Below are 22,138 nucleotides of genomic sequence, written 5' to 3'. Positions count from 1 at the left end.
CGACGCGGCTCTCGGGCTGTGACCAAAAAGGGGAGAACACAAGAGAAGGCTGCCAGAGGATAACACTCATATTTTACAACCACATCAATATTCAAAACAACACATCAGCAATATTGTTATGTGGAGTGACAGGAAGAGAACCCAAATGCAGAGGAGGTAGGCAGGCAGGAGATGGTCAAACTCAGGGTTTTAATAAAACAAAAAACAGCAGTACATCGACTGGAAAACCCACAAAACAAAACCACACACTGACGGGCAAAAACACAGGCCGGAACACACAACCCTGTCTCACGGCAGTTCGTGTAAATGTACACGTTATTCTTAATCTATTGATACGTGTTCACGGAGACGTTTTTCTCGTTTTTTACTTGTAACTGTTACGTTATTTTCTCGGGGAAAGGACGCCGGGAGGCGGCCGAAAAGGTCGCTCCGTAAGCCGGGAGGCGTCCGGGGAAAGGACGCCGGGAGGCGGCCGAAAAGGTCGGCCAAAACAACGGCACGGCCGCCACTCGCGATCGGGGAAATGAGGCGCCACACGCCGGCCAAAACAACGGCACGGGCCGCCACTCGCGGGCCGCCACTCGCAGGACACGGGAAATGAAACGCCACAATAACGAGACGGTTGGGGTTAGGGAAAAAAAAGAACGGGGTCACACGCGGGACACGCCGACAAAGGAACTGCAACGCGCGGGACAAAGGTACTGCCACACGCGGGGCGCGATCCCCGGTCTCCGGCGTGAAAGTCCTGTGTTGTTTGACCCATCCACCACCCCGACCAACCTCCCTACGCGGATTTTCGGCTTTTTATATTACTCCCTACAATTTCGTTCTGTGGCCACGTAATATGCTGCCCATTGAAATACATTGGTTCACATTTTCGTGTTGTCCACGACGTAAAAAACGACAAAAACGTCTCCGTGAACACGAATCAATAGATTAAGAATAATGTGTACATTTACACGAACTTCCATGAGACCGGGCTGGAACACAAGGAAGCACACAAGTCACAGGGGAGAACACAAGGGCACGGATACAAAACGATCTGACAAGAGACAAAGGGAACACAGAGGCTAAATACATGAGGGGATGAGTAAATCAGGAACAGGTGAGACAACAGGTGAGACACATCAGGGCGGGGCAAGACAATCAACAAAGGCGGGAAAACACAGGAAGTAATCTGGATAAGACGAGACAGAAAACCAGACCATCAAAATAAAACAGGAAACAGAACACAAACAGGGAACACGACAAACACAGACTACAATACACAGAAAACATACAGAAACCAACAAGGCAACAGAAACGAACAAACAGGAAACAGAACACAAACAGGGAACATGACAAACACAGACCACAATACACAGAAAAGAAACCAACAAGGCAACAGAAATGGGGCAAAATACAGAACAAAACACTGAAACCACAACAAATATAACTAAATAAACTAAACTGAGAAGACATGCAGCCGCCATCAAGTCCCTGCCTGCCTAACACATTCTCACTCCTAACTCGTCAAATACTTGATGCTTGGTCAGGACCCCTTGGTGTCTCTTTCTAACACGATATTATGGTGCAGCAAAGGAATCAGGACTAGTTCCATACAGTACATCAACCGAAAATCACCCGTTTCTGTCCTGGGTGAAAAAGGCAGCATGGACTCAACAATAAATACATTTTACCGCTGGTGTCATGCAACTGTTTAATCAGAACACGCTTCTCGCTACTGACCAGAGATACAAAAACCTCTGTGATAAAAGGCTCAAAACAAGAAAACTGTGGTTAAATCGACACAGAACAGCCTCTACCCCAAACCTGTAGAACATAGCACAGCAATGAATGTTACAGTGACAAATGCGAAACACCGCAGTGGGAGGCGAGCAGCAGCTTAGTATTTACTAACCAAATAGGTCACCACTCACTCACTCACATAGTTTGGCAACCACAAACTCTTTCCTCAGAACAGAGAAGCGACACGTTAAACGGTATGTGTGCTGTGTGTCTGATATTTTGCTGCTGTGGCACAGACATTTCCCAATTCTGGACCAATAAAATTCAATGCATCCATCTACTGTATGTAGTCTAGATGTTGGATTACTGCAACACTTCCTCAGTGAGGATGATTGTTTCCATGCAGTGTTGTACGGTGACTACAGCTCCTTGTGGAATAAAAGACTGCATGTTAACAGCTGCTGTGTTTGTGTTTAGGGAGAACTGACCTCATGGATAATTGATCAGGACATGAATAATAAAGTATAGACATCCTTCTCGGTTGCTCATTGTCTCCACCCTCTTCTGGAAATTCATCAGTGGAACATTTTATTTTAGTACTGATGACTCTAATGTTGATAGGAAAATAGCACTCAGGATTTTAGTGTCATGGGAGCTCTTGTGTTATATTGACCACAGACACAAAGGAGAGAATCATAGCCATAATATCTGCTTCTGTAGATCATATTTAGTGTTGAGTTAAGTTAACCATCTGACAGTAACAGTCAGATATTGAAATGAACTGTAAATGTAGTTGTTTGCTGTGAAACTTCAACAGTCTGTTCAGACATACTGGATGATAAAGAGCTGCAGTTTCTCTCTACCAACATTAAAGAGAAACTGGCATCACATCCTGACTCAGACTGAGAGAGGGCGGGGGGTGGAGGTGCAAATTTAAAATGTGCTTTCAACCATTTCAAAACATGCACTACACCCACTAAATACCGCCCATTGTGTTCTCAGACTACTGGGGCAGGCCCAGACAGGAAATGTGGCGCCATACAGATACATCTCATCTGTCAGCTGTTGGGAGTCAGTTCAAAAAAGGTTGAACATCCTGTTTTATGAATCTAATCTAATCTAATTTAATTCTCTTCTGTTTGAGAAGCAGGATGTTGTTTAAAAGTCAACAAAACCTTAAATAAAGGTGGGGGCAAAGCATCACCAGATTGTTTTGTAAAGGATAGTTGGGAGAGCTGAGTAACCTTTAAGCAATGTTTCATGTTTCTTATGGTCAACATGCATCGTCGCAGTTAAACATCTACAACGTGTATAATGTTTATACTGATTGGGGTCAAAGGTAGATCAGTCTGTGTCTTTACAAAATCTTGCGGACTCTCTGTGCAGTCGCCCAGGCTGCAGTTGGGATTTATCACCGTCCGCATCTCTCTGACCGTGCTGACTACAAGAAGGATGAAACAAGTGTGAGTGTGTTTGTGAAATCCTGGACATGTTGGACAAAGGTGTCTTCAGCTTAGACCAGAGACCCTCCATCAGATTCAGATCTCAGGATCACATCCTCCCCACAGTCTCTGCTCCTCCTCTACACATTTAAAATATTAATATAACACACGCACACACACACACAATATGAGGTTGGATATTTTAAACTGCTTTATCTGTGTTCAAAGTAAGAAAAGTGCACAAAAATGAATATATCAAAGTAAAACAACTTGAGGATCCAAATGTAGAAAAAAATATTTATTGGATAAAGATACAAGAATAAACAGTTTAAAGCGCAAGCATTTAAATTTCACTCCATGTAAAATAGTAATTAAAGGTGTAAGCAAGTTAATGGAGCAAGCATTTTAGTTCATATTGTCTGAACATCTCTGTATTGGCTCCTTAATTCAAACCTTACTGATGAAAACATAATATCTTTAGTTATCAATTAAGTAGCTCATTTAGTTTTTCCCTGAAGCAACTTTTCCTTGTGTAAGATTTCTAGTTCTTGAAATCTAAAAGTTAATTTGCAGTGAATCACTCTTAGTTTCTCCCTTGTCTGCGACCAATCTGTCATGGGAAACCCTAGAGCTCCAGACAGTACAGCACTCAGACTCGGAGACACAAGCCCCTCCACCACGACAAGGTGGTGATTCACGAAGGGGATCAGCATCATCAGCAGGCGGTCCTGGTCTTATGTCTTTATGTCTTCGATATATCAGGACAACAACCACTGCAGCAGCTACAAGAACCAGTCCAACTGGAACACCTGCTGCCAGTCCATGGTATCGGCCTACAGGAGAGGAGTTTCCATCCTCAGGGACATCAATCATTGCGCTCTTCTGACCTGAAGAAGAATAAAACATATGAGTCAGTAAATGTGTGGATAGTGGAGCAGCTTTCATCCTCTCTGATGTTTGAAACTGCAGCTACAACCTGATACTCAGAAAAACTCACTGAGAGACACTCACTCACCTGGTGGCTCTGGAACCTGCAGAAGGAAGATTCTGATTGGCTCAGAGTCAATGATTGCTCTCTTTCTACGTCTTGAACCAGCTGATACAACTCGACACTCATATGTTCCTCTGTCGTGTCTGCTCACATTCTTCAGAATTAAAGACACGTTCCCGTCCTTCAGATCTCTGTCCACCAGCTCCACCCTGTCCTTAAAGGATGGATGCTGATAGGTTGATTTCAAGTGTCCGTCAATGTTTAAAAGGACGATATCTGGATCCAGGTCAGGTCTGCTCCACTCTACAGCACTGATGGAGGAATCATCAGCCTGACATGGTAGAATGACATCATCTCCAGGATCCACTGTTACCTCATTCAGGTCTGAAAAACAATAATAAACTACTTTTAATAATAATAAGTCATGTTGTTCCAACAGTTGTCTCCAGGTGTGTCCCTGCAGAAGGTCTCTGTAGAGTCTCACCTGATGGAGACGTTCACTGATCTGTCACAACTGCAGAGATATCACAGGAGACTTTATTACCACAAGGTCAACTAACCCTAACCCTCTTCATCCACAAAGAAACAAGGCGCGCCTCCAAAGCTGTTGTTGAGAAACATGGAGCTGATCAATTTCTAATCAATATTTCAGGTCTTAGCAACTCCTTAGATTAGAACAGCTGATCTGATCTCTTCCCCAGTTAGCGTCTCTAAAACAGAACAACAGACTCCAGGGGTCCTGCTGTAGGAAATGTGTTGCTGCTCTCATAGATATAAAACTGTATGTATTGAACATTTTTTGTACTTAAGTATTGCAAGTAGTTTATTTTAAAATGTACTACTCAAATACTGAAAGTAAAAGTACTGTGTTATTTAGTTATTAAAGAAAGCAGTCAAAAGTTTGAATATCATATTGTTTATATTATGTAATATTAAATGTTTAGCCACGGCTGTAGCCAAAGGAATGAACAATTATGAAATATATTATATAAAAAATAACAAATATTAACAAATACTGAAATAAAATGTACTAATGTCACACTGTGCAAGTCAAATGAACATCCTCTACAGCACCGTAATGTTTAAAGCCCCAAAACACGTATCACACACTAGCTAGTAACATGTGTGATGTAGCTACAGGAAAGTTAGCAAGCTAGCAACATCCAGATAAACTAGCAGCTTCACATCACTGGGTCAAACAGTTAACATTCAGGAGTCACTGCAGACTGAGACCACGTCCACACGTACCAAAACAATCTTTTTTTTACCCGTCTTCCCTCGATTCGTTTCAAGAATAGTTGCGTCCAAACGAATCCATTTGTAAATGACTCAACACGCTACTTCATATGCCAGGCCTATAGGCGGCGCTGTTTCTGCTACAGAAATTCACCAAAAAACGGAGAAGAATGACCATTGTCACTTCCACTTCCCATCATAACATGGCTAGCTAGACTGTTCTAAACGTTCTTTTAATACATCCGCGGACTATAGTAAATTTCACCATTGCTCATTTTATAAAGGCCACCGCAAGAAAACCTGTCTTTGTTTACATTGTATAATGTGCTGTTGGATTGCTTTTTATTTTGAAATTTTGTCTGCCATCGGACATGATTGCAGCGCGCTAGCTAACATTGGCAATCAAACAAACATCAATGATCCATGAATGATGTCTTTTTGATAATCTACAGTTTTCTGGCGGTAGCCTTTCTACAATAAGACATGGTAAAATGTACTATAATCCGTTCAAGGAGTTGATAAGCAGACAGATTAGCTAGCTAGTTGATAAGTTGTCTACTTCCACTTTATAAACAACCTAAGCAGCTAATGTTAGCTACATCGGTGCTGCAGCAGTCAGCTACTTTAGCGATGTTCAACATTAGCTACATAACGTTAGCAATATATCTTGTGTAGAATCCAGGACTGGTAGAGCAGAGGGAAGTGTCAGGGAGCAGAGACAAAGTATTTAGATGAAGTGAGCTGGTTTGACCATGGAGATGGGATATGCTCGCTTAGCTTCACCGCAGTCGTGTGTGACCGTGCTTAGCGCTAGTGCGTGTAAAAGCGGTCAAGGGGTGTGGCAATGACATCATCGATTTGGACGTATTCCTATTCCTATGATGCAGCACATAAAAAAATCTATCAGAGTAAAAGTATTATACTCATCGAAAATATGTACTCAAGTAAATGTGGAAGTAGGAGAAAAATATAATACTCCAGTAGAGTACAGATACAGCTTTTAAGTACTTAAGTACAGTAGTGAAGTAGTTCTACTTCGTTACTATACAACGCTGTTTAAATCCACCAATCACAACGCAGCATGTCACAGGCAAGTCGTTTTAATATTTAATAGCTAAACTGGATATTTATTGCAAATATCTGTATTTAAATTCTTCTTAATCAAAAAGAACATATCATTATTCTTCCTTGGACAAATGCTTTGCCATTCATGTGTATTGGGCTTTTTATTTCAAATATCCAAAATAAAAATCAGATAACCACAAATGATTTGTAATATAGTCCACACCCTCCCTCTCGCTCTTTCCCACCTCCTGTATCTCTCTGTCTCTCCCCTTCTTCATACAACAAGCATTTTTCAAAACTATGCAGTTTGTCAAACATAAATTACCCTTTTAGCTGAAAAAGTTGAATACAACACTTCAGTGCTCTCAAGTGTCACGTATTGAGCGTGACAGGGTGGTGATGCAACCTCTGACATATGTAGCAACTGTTGGTCGCTTTGGATAAAAGCGTCAGCTAAATTACATGTAATGTGACAGTCACTCATTTTGGTCTTTTGTCACGCACTCCCGCCACACATTGTATTTCTCACGCGGAAAAACTTTTTATAATATATTTAATATGCCGCAGCGCCCAAAATGTATCTTGTGCCGCTCTCATTATGGAACTGATAGGAATCAAGCGTGTCTCCCCTGGAGTTCTTATGGCGCGTTCATGCCACCTCAGAATAACAGGGACCGCCCCCCCTGGTTACGTTGTTTTTCCGACTGGCAGCGTTCACATGGTCGGGATGCGTGTTCTTCTTCTTCTGTTATATTGGCGTTTGGCATAACAACTTGTTGCATGACTGCCACCAACGGTCGGCCGTAGCCTAGAGCATCAGGTGTGTGAAAACATGGAGGCCACAATAACAAAACATTTGCTGCTGTCTCATGTGAGCATCCAAACCGCACATCACCAAGTGTGTGTTTGTGTTATCTGCAGGACAACCAACGGGAAAAGACACGGATAATGTGTTGTTTTTTTATACATAGGCCTATTTATGAATAATTTGAAACATATTATGTATGTTTATGTTTCTTGGCAGAGGCATTTGTCCACAATAAACAGTTTATTATCATTGAAATATGTTCAGTGAACCAAAGTCGCCTCCATCAAATGTCAGTTGTCAACAACGCCTCACCAACTGGGAAACTCAGTTAGCAAAATCTAGCACCAGTTTCCCACCTCTGATTCCCACAGGACGATATGCGAATGGTGACTTTTTCACTTGGAAAAACGTTTTTCCGATGTCCATGAACGCACGGCAAGTCGAGCCGGCCACTTATCAGCCAATCAAAAGAAAGGGGCTACACAATAGCCAATCAGAAAGTAGCACTATTGTATCTGGGTAAGATTTAACGCAACAACCAATGAAAAAAAAGCATAAGGACCAGAGACCCGAAAGGGGCTCTGATTCTGTCAGACGGTCTGAGATCTACCGTATCAGCAGAGATATCACGTAATGCACAGCAGAGTATGGTGCAGGTAGATTATTTTCTGAAATATAGTGACTATTATACCTTTATTTTTCTCAAAATATCACGACTCCTCCAAAACTCAGAGAGCACAGATATATTTTGAATGTGCACAAAGTTTTGGATATGAGCAGAAATCTTGCTCAAACTTAACAATATTACAGTTCAGGGGTTTATTAATAAATTAAAATGAATTAATGTATTATTGATGTGAATAATTGCCATATGCACATTTAAGGAGGTTACTTCCTCAACAAAAGATGCAAAAGAGGAGGGAGGACTAAGCTACATGTGTGCTGAATCAGATATAATTAGAAAAGCTGATCTACAGGAGAATAAATAGATAGCTAGATATAAAGCGATACAGAATGCCTGAGAGCCTTATTGCAATATATTCCATTATGTTTTATATTTGGATTGTAATCTATGTTTCTCTTTACATAAACATATTTCCAGTATAAATTGATTCAGAAAAAGGTAAAAATATGTGCATAAAAATTCACCAGAATGCAGGAAATGAAGTGGTCAATGCTCAAAAGTTTCTTCTGCAAGTCTGAGCAATTATTAATAACAGAAACACTAATTATAAGAAACACCCCCATTTCCACGATCCGTGCAACCCACCTCCCCTTTTTAACCCCAAGAATGTCACTCTTAGCTGTCTTCAAAACTTGAGAGCCCTGACACTTATTTATCGCAAAACCAATACTGTATAATACAGTAAAATATGTTACATAGTATTTATACATAAAATTCCACTTAATTAGTCACACTTTCATAAATCCAGTCTCATTATCAAAAGAAACTGAAATGTATTATATATAAATCCATCAATGTATCTGTTTTAAACACATTTACATTTTCTCCTAACAAGAGGACATACTTCTATAAGACAGGTCAGAAATAAAGTCTACATGAATCCTTTCATAATAAAGTCTGATATTTACCAGAAGCTGCTCCAGACAGAAGGAACAACAGGAGCATTAATATATCCATGAGAGCTGAGTAAGTGTAACCTGTCATATTTCTCCACTTCCCTGTCCTCTCCCTCTCTTGATCTGTTTCTACAGAACGCTGCACTGTAAACTTTGCTCTGTGAACTGGTGTATGTGTGAGTGGCTGGAACTGTACAGCACTGCGCTATATATATACTCAGGCCCGCCGATAGGGGGGGACAAACGGGTCTGTTGTCCCGGGCCCACAGTAGGGGGGGGGGCCCAGAACTGGGCCCTCATTAAATTATGGAAGAATTAAAAATCTTTTTTTTTAAATAGGCCTATTTGTGGAAAAAAATATGTAGCATAATATTTGAATTACATAAAAGCGTTTTATTTGTTTTCTTCCTAATTGTCCTGGAAATGGTGGTCAAGAACCCCCCCACCCCCAACATAAAAATGGTTTGGCCTCTGATCAAAATTTGATATTGTCACTTGATTTGAAGTTCAGTATGCTCAAAATGTCCGGTCAGCACAAGTCCGGAGCTCGGAAAAGGAAAGAAAAGAGAAGAAGGAAATAGAGGCCTTAGAGTATTTCTAAACAAATATTTAAAAAAAAGTGGTGACGGTGAAGCTGGAACTGTCAACGTAGAGCAAGGTAAGAAACAGCGCAGCCAACGTTTACGAGTCATGTAACGTAACGTAACAGGCCAGCTCTCATGTTAACGTCCATTAGCTCGTATAAAAGCCTGACACAACACGTTAACTTTGACAGAAACAGTTGAGTTTGGTAGCTCCGTCAGTAAGGATGAGACAGAGAGAGATCCAGCTGCAGTCAGGTGACAGAGAGAGTGTTGCGGGAGGGGCCCACTGCCCCGCAACGGAGGGACAGAGTCAGGCTACCCGTGAGAGAGAAGAGAGAGAGAAGAGAGTGATGCGGGGGGGCTCGCTGCCCTGTCGGAGAGTCTGAGCAGGATGGATCAGAGACTGATTACACACTTAATTTCAGTGAGAGATGTGAGGAGAGGAAGAGCAAGGGAAAAGGAGAGATCTGGCCGCGAGGGGGGGGGCCCATCTAAGATCTCGTCCCGGGCCCAGGCAAGACTGTCAGCTGGCCTGTATATACTGTACTATACAGTGGCGCCAATCCTCTGCGCCACGAAGCGTATTTCAGTTTTCTATCATTTCACTGTGTGGGGAATTGGCAGATCAGAGCCCACAGCAGCTGCAGGCACTCCAATTGCACCTGACTGCAGTACGCAGATCGGGGCTGGGCTAAATGTGGGCGGAGCTAAACGTTTGACTCCGTGCGGGCGCCATCTGGAGGCGGAAATCAGGCAACACATTCTTAAACGTCAATGCAGCACCTATGGCAATTATATTATATTATATTAATAAATATATATATATTATAATGATATTTTAATTATAAAAAAATATATAGATTATAATAAATAATGATATTTTAATTACAAAAATGGAAAGGAACAATGGGGTTGGGTTTAGGAAAAGAAGAACCAGTATTAGGAAAATAAGAACGGGGAAAGCAAATGTGACTTGCGGGGAATGAGCCACGGTCTCTGGGGGATGCGAGACAGCAACGGACGGTTGGGTTAAGGAACAAAAGAAAGGGGAAAGCAAACGCGACTCGCGGGAAACGAGCCCCGGTTTTGGGGGATGCGACTAGCGGAAGCCCCGGTGTCTGGAGGACGCGAATCCCGGGAAACGAGCTCTGGTCTCTGGAGGACGCGAATCGCGGAAGCCCCGGTCTTTGGGGGACGCGAATCGCGGGAAACAAGCCCCAGTTCTGGGCGACGTGACTTGTTGAAGCCCCGGTCTCTGGAGGACGCGAATCGCGGGAAACAAACTCTGGTCTCTGGGGGACGCGAATCGCGGAAGCCCCGGTCTCTGGGGGACGTGAGACAGCAATGGACGGTTGGGTGAAGGAAAACAACAAAGGGGAAAGCAAGCGTGACTCGCGGGAAGTGAGCTCCAGTCTCCATTTTTGTTCTGTACTGTACTGTTTGTATCGTAAAGATTTAATAAAGATTTATTAAAAAAGAAGGTAACACTTTACAATAAGGTACACAAAAAATAGGTAGTTAATGATTAGTTACTGTTTTGAAAAGCTTAGTTACCCTTTTTAAAAAGCTTAGTTACCCTTTTTAAAAAGCTTAGTTACCCTTAGTTACCCTTTTTGAAAAGGGTAGTTACCCTTTTTAAAAAGCTTAGTTACCCTTTTTAAAAAGCTTAGTTACCCTTAGTTACCCTTTTTGAAAAGCCTTTTTGAAAAGCTTAGTTAAAAAGGGTAACTAAGGTATTTAAAAAGGGTAACTAAGCTTTTCAAAACAGTAACTAATCATTAAATACCTATTTTTTGTGTACCTTATTGTAAAGTGTTACCAAAAAGAAAAAAACATTCTTCCTCTTCGGTGGCTATTGGGCAAGTGGGCGGAGTCAAACGTTTAGCTCCACCCACGTTGAGCCACTCCTCGATCTGCATACTGCAGTCAGGGCTTACTCGCTGCAGGCGCCCTGCTTGCTGAGAGAGGTCAACACCCCCTACTTTCACAATGAAATGGACTAGTCTGTAACAGTGCGCCAGGACAGGAGAAATGGGAAGTACACAGAGACGGAGCAAGACCAGTCTAAACCTCTCTTTTATGTCAATGGTCTAAACGCCAAAATGAAACAAAGTTACCCAAGCGGCTCAAATAAAAGAAAATACCTAAAAGACATGTTTTCGGCAGTAGCAGGACCTTCATCAGTTTAACCCCTTGATAAAACTGAGTGGTGGACAAACTGTTGATGATAACACTACAACAATAAGAAAGTAGGAATGCTTTACTGTATGATTGCATTAGTAACGTAGATAAACGTTGCACATCATGCAAACTTTCTTCACGAGAATTGTAGCTTTTGTATCTGCATTGACAGACAAAAACACATGATAGACATCTTCAAATTAAAGCACACGACCTCTTGAAATGATATATATATATATATATACACCTTGTTTTATGATTCATTAGGAGTATACAGTTTTAGTGTATTAATAAACAACCCGGTCTCACGCCAGGTTGTGTAATAGTCACGTTATTTTTAATCTATTATATAGTCGTGGACAGGTTACGATTTTGACGTTTTTTTCGTGTATATGCAACGACTTTTGAACGTGTACAGGTCACGCTTTTCGAACCTGCTCTGGGGGACGCGAATACGGGGAAATGTGGCGCCACACGCCGGCCAAAACAACGGAACGGGCCGCCACTCGCGGCCGCCACTCGCGGGCCGCGACTCGCAGGACACGGGAAATGAAACGCCACAATAACGAGACGGTTGGGGTTAGGAAAAAAAAAGAACGGGGAAAGGAACCGTCACACGCCGACAAAGGAACTGCAACTCGCGGGACATGTGGATAAAGTTAAGGAGAGACTCTTTTCTTCTTTGTTTCCTGTTTACAGTGACAGCTGAGCCTTCACATCATCAGCAGCAGCAGCAGCAGTAGCGAATATAATCCACGGAGGTTTTATATCGATATGTACGCCGTTTTAATCACTGTTCTGTCGTCTAAGAAGCTGGTAAACTTATCAAAAGTAAGTAGTAAATGTACGTGTCTCCGTTTTTTATATGGGAAAGTGTTACGTTAGGTTTAGTGTTATTGTTTTATGATTGACAGGTTCTAACTGTTTTTAGTTAATGGTATGATGTTAGCTAACATTAAGGTTAATACATTAACGTTATGCATAACGTTATATTTTAGCGTTTGCAGTAATGTTTACCAATTGTAATAAGGTTACTTTGTGGAAGACCTGTCTGATTTTTATTTATTTCTCTTGCTGCATGCTTCTACATGTTTTGTATTTAAAAATCATATCACTGAGACATAAATACTTCCTATTTCAGGCAACTATAGTGTACATTTTGAATGGGTAACGTTAAATACTACAGCATGTCTGGAATGGGGTTTAATTGCTGTGCCAAACAGAATATTAAATTGTTAAGATTAATAGGTGAAACATTTTGTTCTGCTATCTATCTATCTATCTATCTATCTATCTATCTATCTATCTATCTATCTATCTATCTATCTATCTATATCTGTCTGTCTATCTGTCTATCTGTCTATTTATCTATATATCTATCTACCTACCTATCTATCTATCTATCTATCTATCTATCTATATCTATGTCTATCTATCTATCTATCTATCTATCTATCTATCTATCTATCTATATCTATGTCTATCTATCTATCTATCTATCTATGATAATAGTATAATTATATTCATGAATAAAATCATACAAATTATTATATGCATTGTGTTTTTCTGTGCACTTCTTTCCAGGAAAGATTACGGTGTCTTTAGCGAAGGCTCCATCAGGTAAATACCTGACGCACAATAAATGTTACCATTACAGTCATCTCGTGGCGATGGAGAGGGGGATGCTTAATCTCTCTCAGTCTAAATTTGACACTGAACTAAGTAGGTGGATCTAGTTTAATAACCAGAGTATTTTTTAAACTCTTACTCCTACTGGTCATGATAATAGTCTAATGTCAGCTGTGCTTTCAGGGCCAGCAGCAGCAGTCTAAAGAGCCACGGCTGTGTCTCCACCAACAGGTTTTTTTTTCTCAGGCTGTCATTCAAGGATTTGGCATTTTAAATTTCTATATTCAATAGGCACAACAAACCACATCTTTGAATGTGTGCTTACTATATATTGATATTGTTTCTGTGCTTTACCTGTTTTCTTAAAAGCATTGTTTTTTTCATGACAAATAAATAATGATTCATAATTTAAGGAAATATGGTGTTTTCAGTCTGTATTCACAGTTTGTTAGAGAGAAAAACATATAACGACACATTGTGAAGAATAAACTAACTTGACTGTGGGAGGAAAATGACTCTGAATTGTTTTTACAGCACACAGGACAGAGCCAACAGCGACGGTTTCCAGACCTGCCGAGCCTGATGACTCCTCTGGGATTGTTGCTTCTGTGAAAGGTTATTATTTGTTGCTTCTTACTTTAAACCATCATGAATGCCCTGAATGTTTTTGTGACCAAAATCTTCTTACAGCCAGGCTGAAGGCCCCGCTGCCAGCCCCTTCTAGCTCCTCAGCTCAGATGATATGTGGACTTCAGCATGTGGAGCCAGGCTGTCGTCATGTTGTGTTAAATTGTGACAAGCACAGGGTACAACCCAACATCCCAGCTGCTGTAGCTATGGAGACCGAGGATCACTGCCCTGCTGCTGTGGTGGCCACAGACTCTCAGGTAATCCAGGTTACAGTTTTTCTCAATCTCTTTGGCACATTTACCGAACCAAATTTACAATTGTCAAAACTCTAAGTACAACTCTCACACCACATGGCACATTCAGCTTTCCAATAATCTATGTGACCTATAAAAGGTGATTACTCAATCAAAATATTGAAATCCTGTTTCAAATGTAAATAAATCCATCAATGAATAACTAAGTGGCATCAAAACAATCATTATAAATTATTGCTTAGACCAACACAGTCAAAATGCAAAGACATCCTATCTAATGACTGAATGAATGAAAGTGTGATAGTTACCCACTATGAAATATTGTCCAAAGTCTAACATTTTATATTGAGGCAGCTGAATACTATTGATGTCAGCTGTGGCACACACTATACTTTCAACAAAACATGTATCTTGTCATTGTGTGTACATACCAGCCATATGAAATATACATAAAGAAAGCTTGTACAGAAAAAAAGATATACAAAAGCAAAACTATTAGGAACTGCTGTACAAGTGCAGGTAAAAAAGAAAGAGGCTGTACTCTCCACCCAGCCTGTCATGCTCAGGCCATGGTTGATTACAGTGTAATTGTAATTGCCTTTATCTCATTTGATATTTCACTGGGCCGTCGCCTTTCTCTGGCTCTTCTTTGTCCGCTCTGCCCCTCTCTCCCTCTTCCTCACCCCCTCACCACCCCACACTCTAATGCCCTTTCCTCACCCCCATACACTCTAATGCCCTTTCCTCACCCCCATACACTCTAATGCCCTTTCCTCACCCCCATACACTCTAATGCCCTTTCCTCACCCCCATACACTCTAATGCCCTTTCCTCACCCTATCACCACCCCACACTCTAATGCCCTTTCCTCACCCCCATACACTCTAATGCCCTTTCCTCACCCCCACACTCTAATGCCCTTTCCTCACCCTATCACCACCCCACACTCTAATGCCCTTTCCTCACCCTATCACCACCCCACACTCTAATGCCCTTTCCTCACCCCCATACACTCTAATGCCCTTTCCTCACCCTATCACCACCCCACACTCTAATGCCCTTTCCTCACCCCCATACACTCTAATGCCCTTTCCTCACCCTATCACCACCCCACACTCTAATGCCCTTTCCTCACCCTATCACCACCCCACACTCTAATGCCCTTTCTTCTTACACGGGGAGGCTCTTGTCTCAGTCTCCTGCATGCTCCATATTCAACTGCTCAGTCTGACACTTGCAGTGTAAATGTGTTTAAAATTGTGAGGAAATTGAATTGTTCCTCATTTAGCTTACAACTTTTACAAAAATGTCACATATCTATTATGTATCTTATGTGTGACAGGTTATTGTGATTGTTGGTTGCTCTATTTAGCATGTAGGGATTTACACAGTGAACATGTGTATAATTGCATTTGAGAGTAATATGACCCAATAGCAAATGAATGCAAACTATTTTGATCTGTAGGCTTAGACTGACTAAATCACTATATGTGATGCTGTATTGCAGGAGACCAGTGAAGATCCAGTTGGAGTGGTGCTGAAAGCTGGAGTGGTCTTTCAACAGGCTCTAAGCGCGCGAGCGTTTGTCCGGTCCACGCTACGCGGCTAACCAGCGGCAGTCTTTCTTTGATACAGGTCATTCAAATTACCTACCTACCATCCTCCTACAGACCAGTTAATGGTCAGGCTTAATAAGGTTGAATTAGTAATCAGTTACTCTATGCAAAATGTCAAGACTATGGGGGAATATAATATATAATAAATGTAACAAATTGAACTGTTTTTTTAACTGAATTTATTTCAAACAACTCTTCACACAATCCACAAACCATTTTTGATGCATGTTTTGTCCGAGTTTGTTCCTCCTGTTGCTCCGCACTAGGAGGAGTCTCTGAGCCGGTCTACAGTGGAGCGGATTGGGTCAGACATTCTGGTTCAACAACAACAACAACAACAACAACAACAACAACATCATCATCATCAAGCAGCTGCAGCTGCATCAGCATCTGCAGCAGAAAAAGATGACCAGGAACTGTTTAGCCTACAGTCAGCTGAAGTCGTAGATGGAGTCAGAGGAGAGGGCGAACAGGAAGTCAGCAGTGCAGCTTCCAACAGGTCGCCTGTGCAGGTTGTGCCATCAACCCCAAAAGCAGGGCCCTGACAGCCCTCACATACTGTACATGACAGCTTCCCCGGGGTACCAGGGAAATACATCTACTGCCCCTCCAGAGTGTTCTCCCCCTACAAGGCACAGGGCATGGGGAAGGAGATGACCTGGGGGGAGTTCAAACTGTCGGACTTCTATGAGGCTGAGAGACACAAAAATTCAAAGAGAAAACAGACAAATGGACTGCTAACCCACCAAACGACAAATATATCCTCTCGCACGTACACACACGCACACACACAAGACACATCACTGTGCATTGTCAGGACTGTTTCTTCTGTTTTCATAGCCAAGCAATTGTGATCTTTAGTTTAATTTAACTGTATTCACCTTTACTGGACGTCTGGTCTGATTCTTCATCATCATTATCATCATCCTCACATAGTCTCTCAGCACCTTTACATGCACTCTAGTGTTCCCTCTACGTGTGTAAATGTGTAACATTTTAATAATAATAAGTGATTCCTTAAATGTATACCCATATTTAGTTGTTAATTTGTTTTATATATAACATTTGAATTATATAAATAAGCAATGTGTCAATGTCAGTTTTTATTTTGTGTTTAAGAATGAGGTTGTTCTTTATGAAATATCTTGGGAGCATTACTATGACTGTCATTTGATTGAGGAAGTAAAAGTGATAGAAAATGAAATAAAATTATACATATAAATATATACATTGCTTTGGAATTTTGTATCATTATATGGTAGTATACTATTAAGTTCAATTCAACTTTTACCACTAGCAGCATGTAAAAGTATTTTTGTCATGACCTTAAAATCACAAGGTCTTATCATATTGTTTCCACATTATTTTTCAGAAACATATTGAATTAAATTTAACATTAAACGGTTAAAAACTTTATATATAATTGTTTTGTGTAATACAGACATGCCGTAGCATAATATTCTGAACTAAATACAGGACAATTTGTTTGGGTAAGGGGGGATTCGAACCCTGTTCTTTTGGAGAGGCTTCCGGTCAGGAAAACATCTTTCCCTTTTGTACGAGAAAGTCTTCTACACCTATACGCGACTGGCCCCAGCGTGAAAGTCCTGTGTTTTATGACCCATCCACCACCCCGACCAACCTCCCTACGCGGACGTTCGCCTTATCAACTACTCGCTACTCGCTTTCGTTCTGGGATCACGAACAATGCATTGCTTTCAATTTCGTAATGGCCACACGAAAAAAACGGCATTTACGTAACCTGTCCACGACTTAATAGATTACAAAAACGTAACTATATAACGACCTGGCATGAGACTGGGCTGTAATAAATGGCACTTTGTTGAAGTATTTAATATGTCAACTGTCACTGATTCTTGTTTACTCATTACATGTCATTAGTAGTTTTAGGAGTAGGAGTTGGTATACATCTTCAGGGGAGAGCAAGGAAGGGTACAGCTTTATCAATACTAGTTAAACAGTTGTACAGTTTTATTCCCAACTTGTATATATTTTAAATTATTTGTTTTTATATTCTATCCTATTATTATTTCATGTGTATTGTATCCTATTATTTCATTTATTTTCTGTGTGTCTGATATTGTGCTGCTGCAACACTGGTATTTCCCATTTTTTGGGATCAAGGAAAATCCGTCCGTCCGTCCGTCCCAGGGCAGATGTTTGATCCCAGTCCATCCCTGTCAGTCACTGTGGCTCCAGCAGAGAGGAGCTTATCCAAACTAAAGTTGATCAAGTCATACCTGAGGTCAACCATGTCCCAGGAGCACCTCACTGGCCTCGCCGTCATCAATGTCAATCACTCAATATGGCAGCAGATTACATACGATGACATCATTGATGATTTTGCATCAAGGAAGGTGAGGTTTTAGTTGTAGTTTGGGTTTTCTGTTCTTAGTGCTATAGTGTAATAATTAGATTATATTTAGTGTGTCTTCACATTTGTGTGATGAAGGATTTGTGCTATTTCAAATATTTATTCTATATTGTGTCTTTTGGCATTGTTGGAGATAGAGATTGTGCACCTTGAAAAAAAAGCGCTCGGAGGGGGTCTCGCCCGGGGCGTCATTCAGTGTAGAACCGCCCCTGTGTGCAGTCTTTCATTCTGAGTCACAACTTGACTGGAGGTGTGTCCGGCTGTAGAATGCCGAGACAAGAGAATAGAGAACATATATATATATAAAAAAAGAACATATATATATAAAAATATATACAAATATATATATATAAAAACAATAATATATATAATAAAATATATAATAAACATATATACATAAAATATATATATAAAAACATATACATAAACACATATATATAATATAAAATATATATATAATATATATATAAAACATATAATACATATATATATATATATAAAATATATATACATATATATAAAACATATATATACAACACATATATATATATAAAACATATATATATATACACAATATATATACATATAAAATATACATATACAACATATACAATAAAATACATATATATATATACATAAAACAAACATATACAAAACACAAAAAAATATAAAAAAAATAAATATAATATATACATACATATCACAATACATACATATAAAACATATAATACAAATACATAAAATATATATATACATCAATACATATATATATATCATATATATATATATATATATAAACATACATATATAACATAAACAATAAATAATAATAATATATATATACACATATATAACATATATATATATATATATATAATATACATATATAATATATATATATAAATAATATAATAATAAGAGAGAAAAGAGAGAGAAGAGAGAAGAGAGAGACAAGAAAGAGAAAGAAGAAAAAGAAGAGAGACAAAAGAAGAGAGAGAGACAGAGAGACAGAGAGAGAGAGAAGAGAGAGACAGAGAGACAGAGAGAGAGAGAGAGAGAAGAGAGAGACAGAGAGAGAGAGAGAGAGAGAGAGAAGAGAGAGACAGAGAGAGAGATGGATGTGCTCAGAGCAGACAAAATGCACAGTCTATAATGGCTAAGCCTAAAACTTAAAGCCAGTGAGGGGCTGCTATACGGACTTGAAGAAAAACAAACAGTCTATGGCCAGTAAACTAGCTGAAGTGCTCTCTTCTATCTTACACCGCTCCGTAGCCTACTGTTGAAATCACAGACTCCAACAGTCATCGTTGCATTTTGATGGACATTTATTGATCACAATGGGCCTCATTCACCAATATCTTCCTAAGTTTTCTCTTAAATATGTTCTTAAGAAGGTTTCTAAGAAAAGTTTACGTCGGATTCATGACGTGTTCTTAAACAGCAGATTTGTTCGCACCTGTGTTCTTAGGATTGATGAATCCCACGTCTTCGTAACTGAAAGCGCGTGCCAGTTGTTCCTAATTAGCATAAGAAAACGCCCCAAAAATTCCCATATAAGGACATGACACTTCCTGTGCACCTCCTGGGAGACAGGTTGTCGGAGCTTGTCGGAGCTTGTCGGAGCCGCGGTGGAGGAAGTAAATAACCAGAGACATATTTACTTTAGTAAAAGTAGAAGGTGTCCACAACCACAAACAAGGCCTGGCTTTTAAGAAAAGTTCCTATCCTAACCATGAAACGGAAATACGTTAGAATCGGAATGTGGTTGGTTTTATTCATGGATGTATTTCATTTTCTTTAACCATGCAAGTAAGCAAATAAAGTGTGTGACGCAGCGCAAATGGGGAGATGTGAACAGGTCCAGCCAAATAAATAAAATAAGAGGCTTACACAGCCTGGCGGAGGAGTAAACGACGCTGTGGAGAGAAATAGATATAGCAACTATGATTTAAAAAATAAAAATAAATAAAAAAATAATAAAAAAACAACAATTTTCACTTTTACCGGAGGCTGTATTACCGAGGGTCAGCAGCGCTGCGCCCGGGCTCTGCAGCACCGGAGCCGGCTTGGATCAGCGGTGCCCCATATATACAGTATCTATGGTAACCCATATATACAGTATCTATGGTAACCTATATACAGTCTCTACGGCAACAAAACGTGTGACGGTCAGGAAGACGTTTTGGCAGGGGGGGGGACTGATCAGAAAATGTAACGGAACATTGTAGAAATGTAGTGGAGTAGAAAGAATAGATAATTGCTGCAAAATGTAACAAAGTAAAAGTCAAAAGTAGGCTATGCACTATTGAGTCTACTTAAGTAAAGTACAGATACGTGAAAAATGTACTTAAGTACAGTTACGAAGAATTTGTACTTTGTTACATTCTAGCCTACCACTGCATTTCGGCCCTATAAATAGCGATCAATCACCAAATAACGCAGGATTTAATCAGTTTAATTGCAGATGTAAATTGCAGTGTTAGTGTCTTTTTTGAATAATATGATTTTTTATCAACAAATGATCAGAAATACGTTACAGTACAATACTATCATTGTAAACGACTGTAGAATTAAATAAAATGCAGTAAGCAATCATTTGGAGCAAATTGTCATCACTCAAATGTGCGTAATAGTGCTTTTCAGTGTTCGTAGATTTTGTTCTTAGCTAAGAACAAATCCAAGTTAAGAAAACATTAGTGAATTTCAGAATCTTCGTAAAAACGTGCGTAAGAAGGGTTTAAAAACACATTTCTTCGTAAGAACGGTTGGTGAATGAGGCCCAATGTTCTTCTAATGAATGCGCAAGCATACATGTGTCCATTAAGCTCCATCAACAAACATTTACACATCCACATGAGCGTTGGGGTGTGTAGCAATGTGATGCGGTCAAAACCTATTTGTGCTCCTCCGATCGATTAACAGCACCCTCTGTTACCTGTTGAAAGGTTCCTACCTAAATATACATCACTCAGAAGCACACTAGTGACACCAGTGGATGATTTGTGTTCTACACCCAAAAAAAATGAAAATGGCTCTTACACAGTGTGTAAATATTTCAGGATTACGCCTGTTGCCACCAAATGGAAATGTTTGCATTGGCTACATCAGCTGTGCCGGTGTTTTTTAAACTCTGTTTCAACGTCGAGATCTGTAGAACCTAAACCTGAACCAAGACCTCGTAGAATTTTAACAGTAGGGAAACAGATAGACGGAGGATCAGACTTCGACACAACGGTACAGCTGAGACGGCGCTATGATAAAAACAGCTGCTAAATGTGGAGAATGTACGGGAGCTAAATATCTGTCGACATAAAAAATATTATTTTCAGCAATTGTCTTTGTTACAGCACGATTGATTTAGCAGTAGTTTTAGTAAGTAGTTTTTTTGTTCAAATGTGCAGTATTTATTCAGTTTGTGAAATCCTACAATCTCTACAAAGCTAACGTTAGCTTAAATTGGCTGACTGACTATACAGTGACATTGGCACTTCAGTGATACTTATGGTGCGTTCTTTTTGTCCACCAAAGTCGTTTTACGAGTTGTTTTCCGGAGTTACGACCCGGAAGTTGCAAAATCACGCCCGAGGTGCATTTACAACTTCGTCAACCTTAAGTCTGAGAGGACTCAGCGAGCTCACTTTCAAAAGATGGCTACGTCGTGCATCACACGTAGTAAACATGGTGGTTTTCTACAATTTTAAGCACTTTTGTCTTTGTTGTAACCAAATGAAGAAGTCGTACACATAGTGCTGTATACTGCTACCTATAGGCATGAAGCTACAGTCTTATTAGGAGTTAAACATAGCGCTGTATACTGCTACCTATAGGCATGTCTCTACAGTCTTATTAGGAGTTAAACATAGCGCTGTATACTGCTACCTATAGGCATGTCACTACAGTCTTATTAGGAGTTAAACATAGCGCTGTATACTGCTACCTATAGGCATGTCTCTACAGTCTTATTAGGAGTTAAGCGCTGTATACTGCTACCTATAGGC

General features: G+C 40.1%; 2 protein-coding genes and 1 long non-coding RNA gene across 5 annotated transcripts in view; 2 read left to right on the top strand and 1 right to left on the bottom strand.

The window, feature by feature from the left end:
- Positions 1-22,138, top strand: part of LOC120572814 (low affinity immunoglobulin gamma Fc region receptor II-like) — a 208,107-nt gene that overhangs the window by 171,763 nt on the left and 14,206 nt on the right. The gene's annotated exons all lie outside the window — the stretch shown is intronic.
- Positions 3,454-9,040, bottom strand: LOC120572862. The gene is made up of 3 exons (XM_039822370.1): positions 8,864-9,040; positions 4,186-4,545; positions 3,454-4,057 (listed from the first exon to the last, which is right to left on the bottom strand). Exons 1-3 carry the CDS (start codon positions 8,937-8,939, stop codon positions 3,726-3,728), a joined length of 768 nt encoding a protein of 255 aa, XP_039678304.1. The 5' UTR covers positions 8,940-9,040; the 3' UTR covers positions 3,454-3,725.
- LOC120572954 lies at positions 9,454-15,671 on the top strand. Of its 3 annotated transcripts, none has more exons than XR_005641516.1 (7): positions 9,454-9,509; positions 12,316-12,447; positions 13,201-13,338; positions 13,429-13,476; positions 13,780-13,860; positions 13,936-14,132; positions 15,637-15,671. It is a non-coding gene; the product is annotated as an uncharacterized LOC120572954 (long non-coding RNA). The 3 variants fall into 3 exon arrangements; XR_005641518.1 differs by having other exon boundaries at positions 13,417-13,476; XR_005641517.1 differs by having other exon boundaries at positions 12,316-12,460.

Source organism: Perca fluviatilis, chromosome 14 (genome assembly GCF_010015445.1).
Source record: "Perca fluviatilis chromosome 14, GENO_Pfluv_1.0, whole genome shotgun sequence".
Classification (NCBI taxonomy): Eukaryota; Metazoa; Chordata; class Actinopteri; order Perciformes; family Percidae; genus Perca; species Perca fluviatilis.
Note: the sequence above shows the minus strand (reverse complement) of the source record. Positions and strands in the feature narration are given on the sequence as shown.

Bases quoted from the DNA above. Each gene is read 5' to 3' on its own strand.
- LOC120572862 (XM_039822370.1), bottom strand. From the start codon at position 8,939: ATGACAGGTTACACTTACTCAGCTCTCATGGATATATTAATGCTCCTG. The intron at 4,546-8,863 runs GTAAATATCAGA...ATTGTTTTTCAG, and splicing joins TCTGTCTGGAGCAGCTTCTG to ACCTGAATGAGGTAACAGTG. The intron at 4,058-4,185 runs GTGAGTGAGTGT...ATTCTTCTTCAG, and splicing joins GCAGGTTCCAGAGCCACCAG to GTCAGAAGAGCGCAATGATT.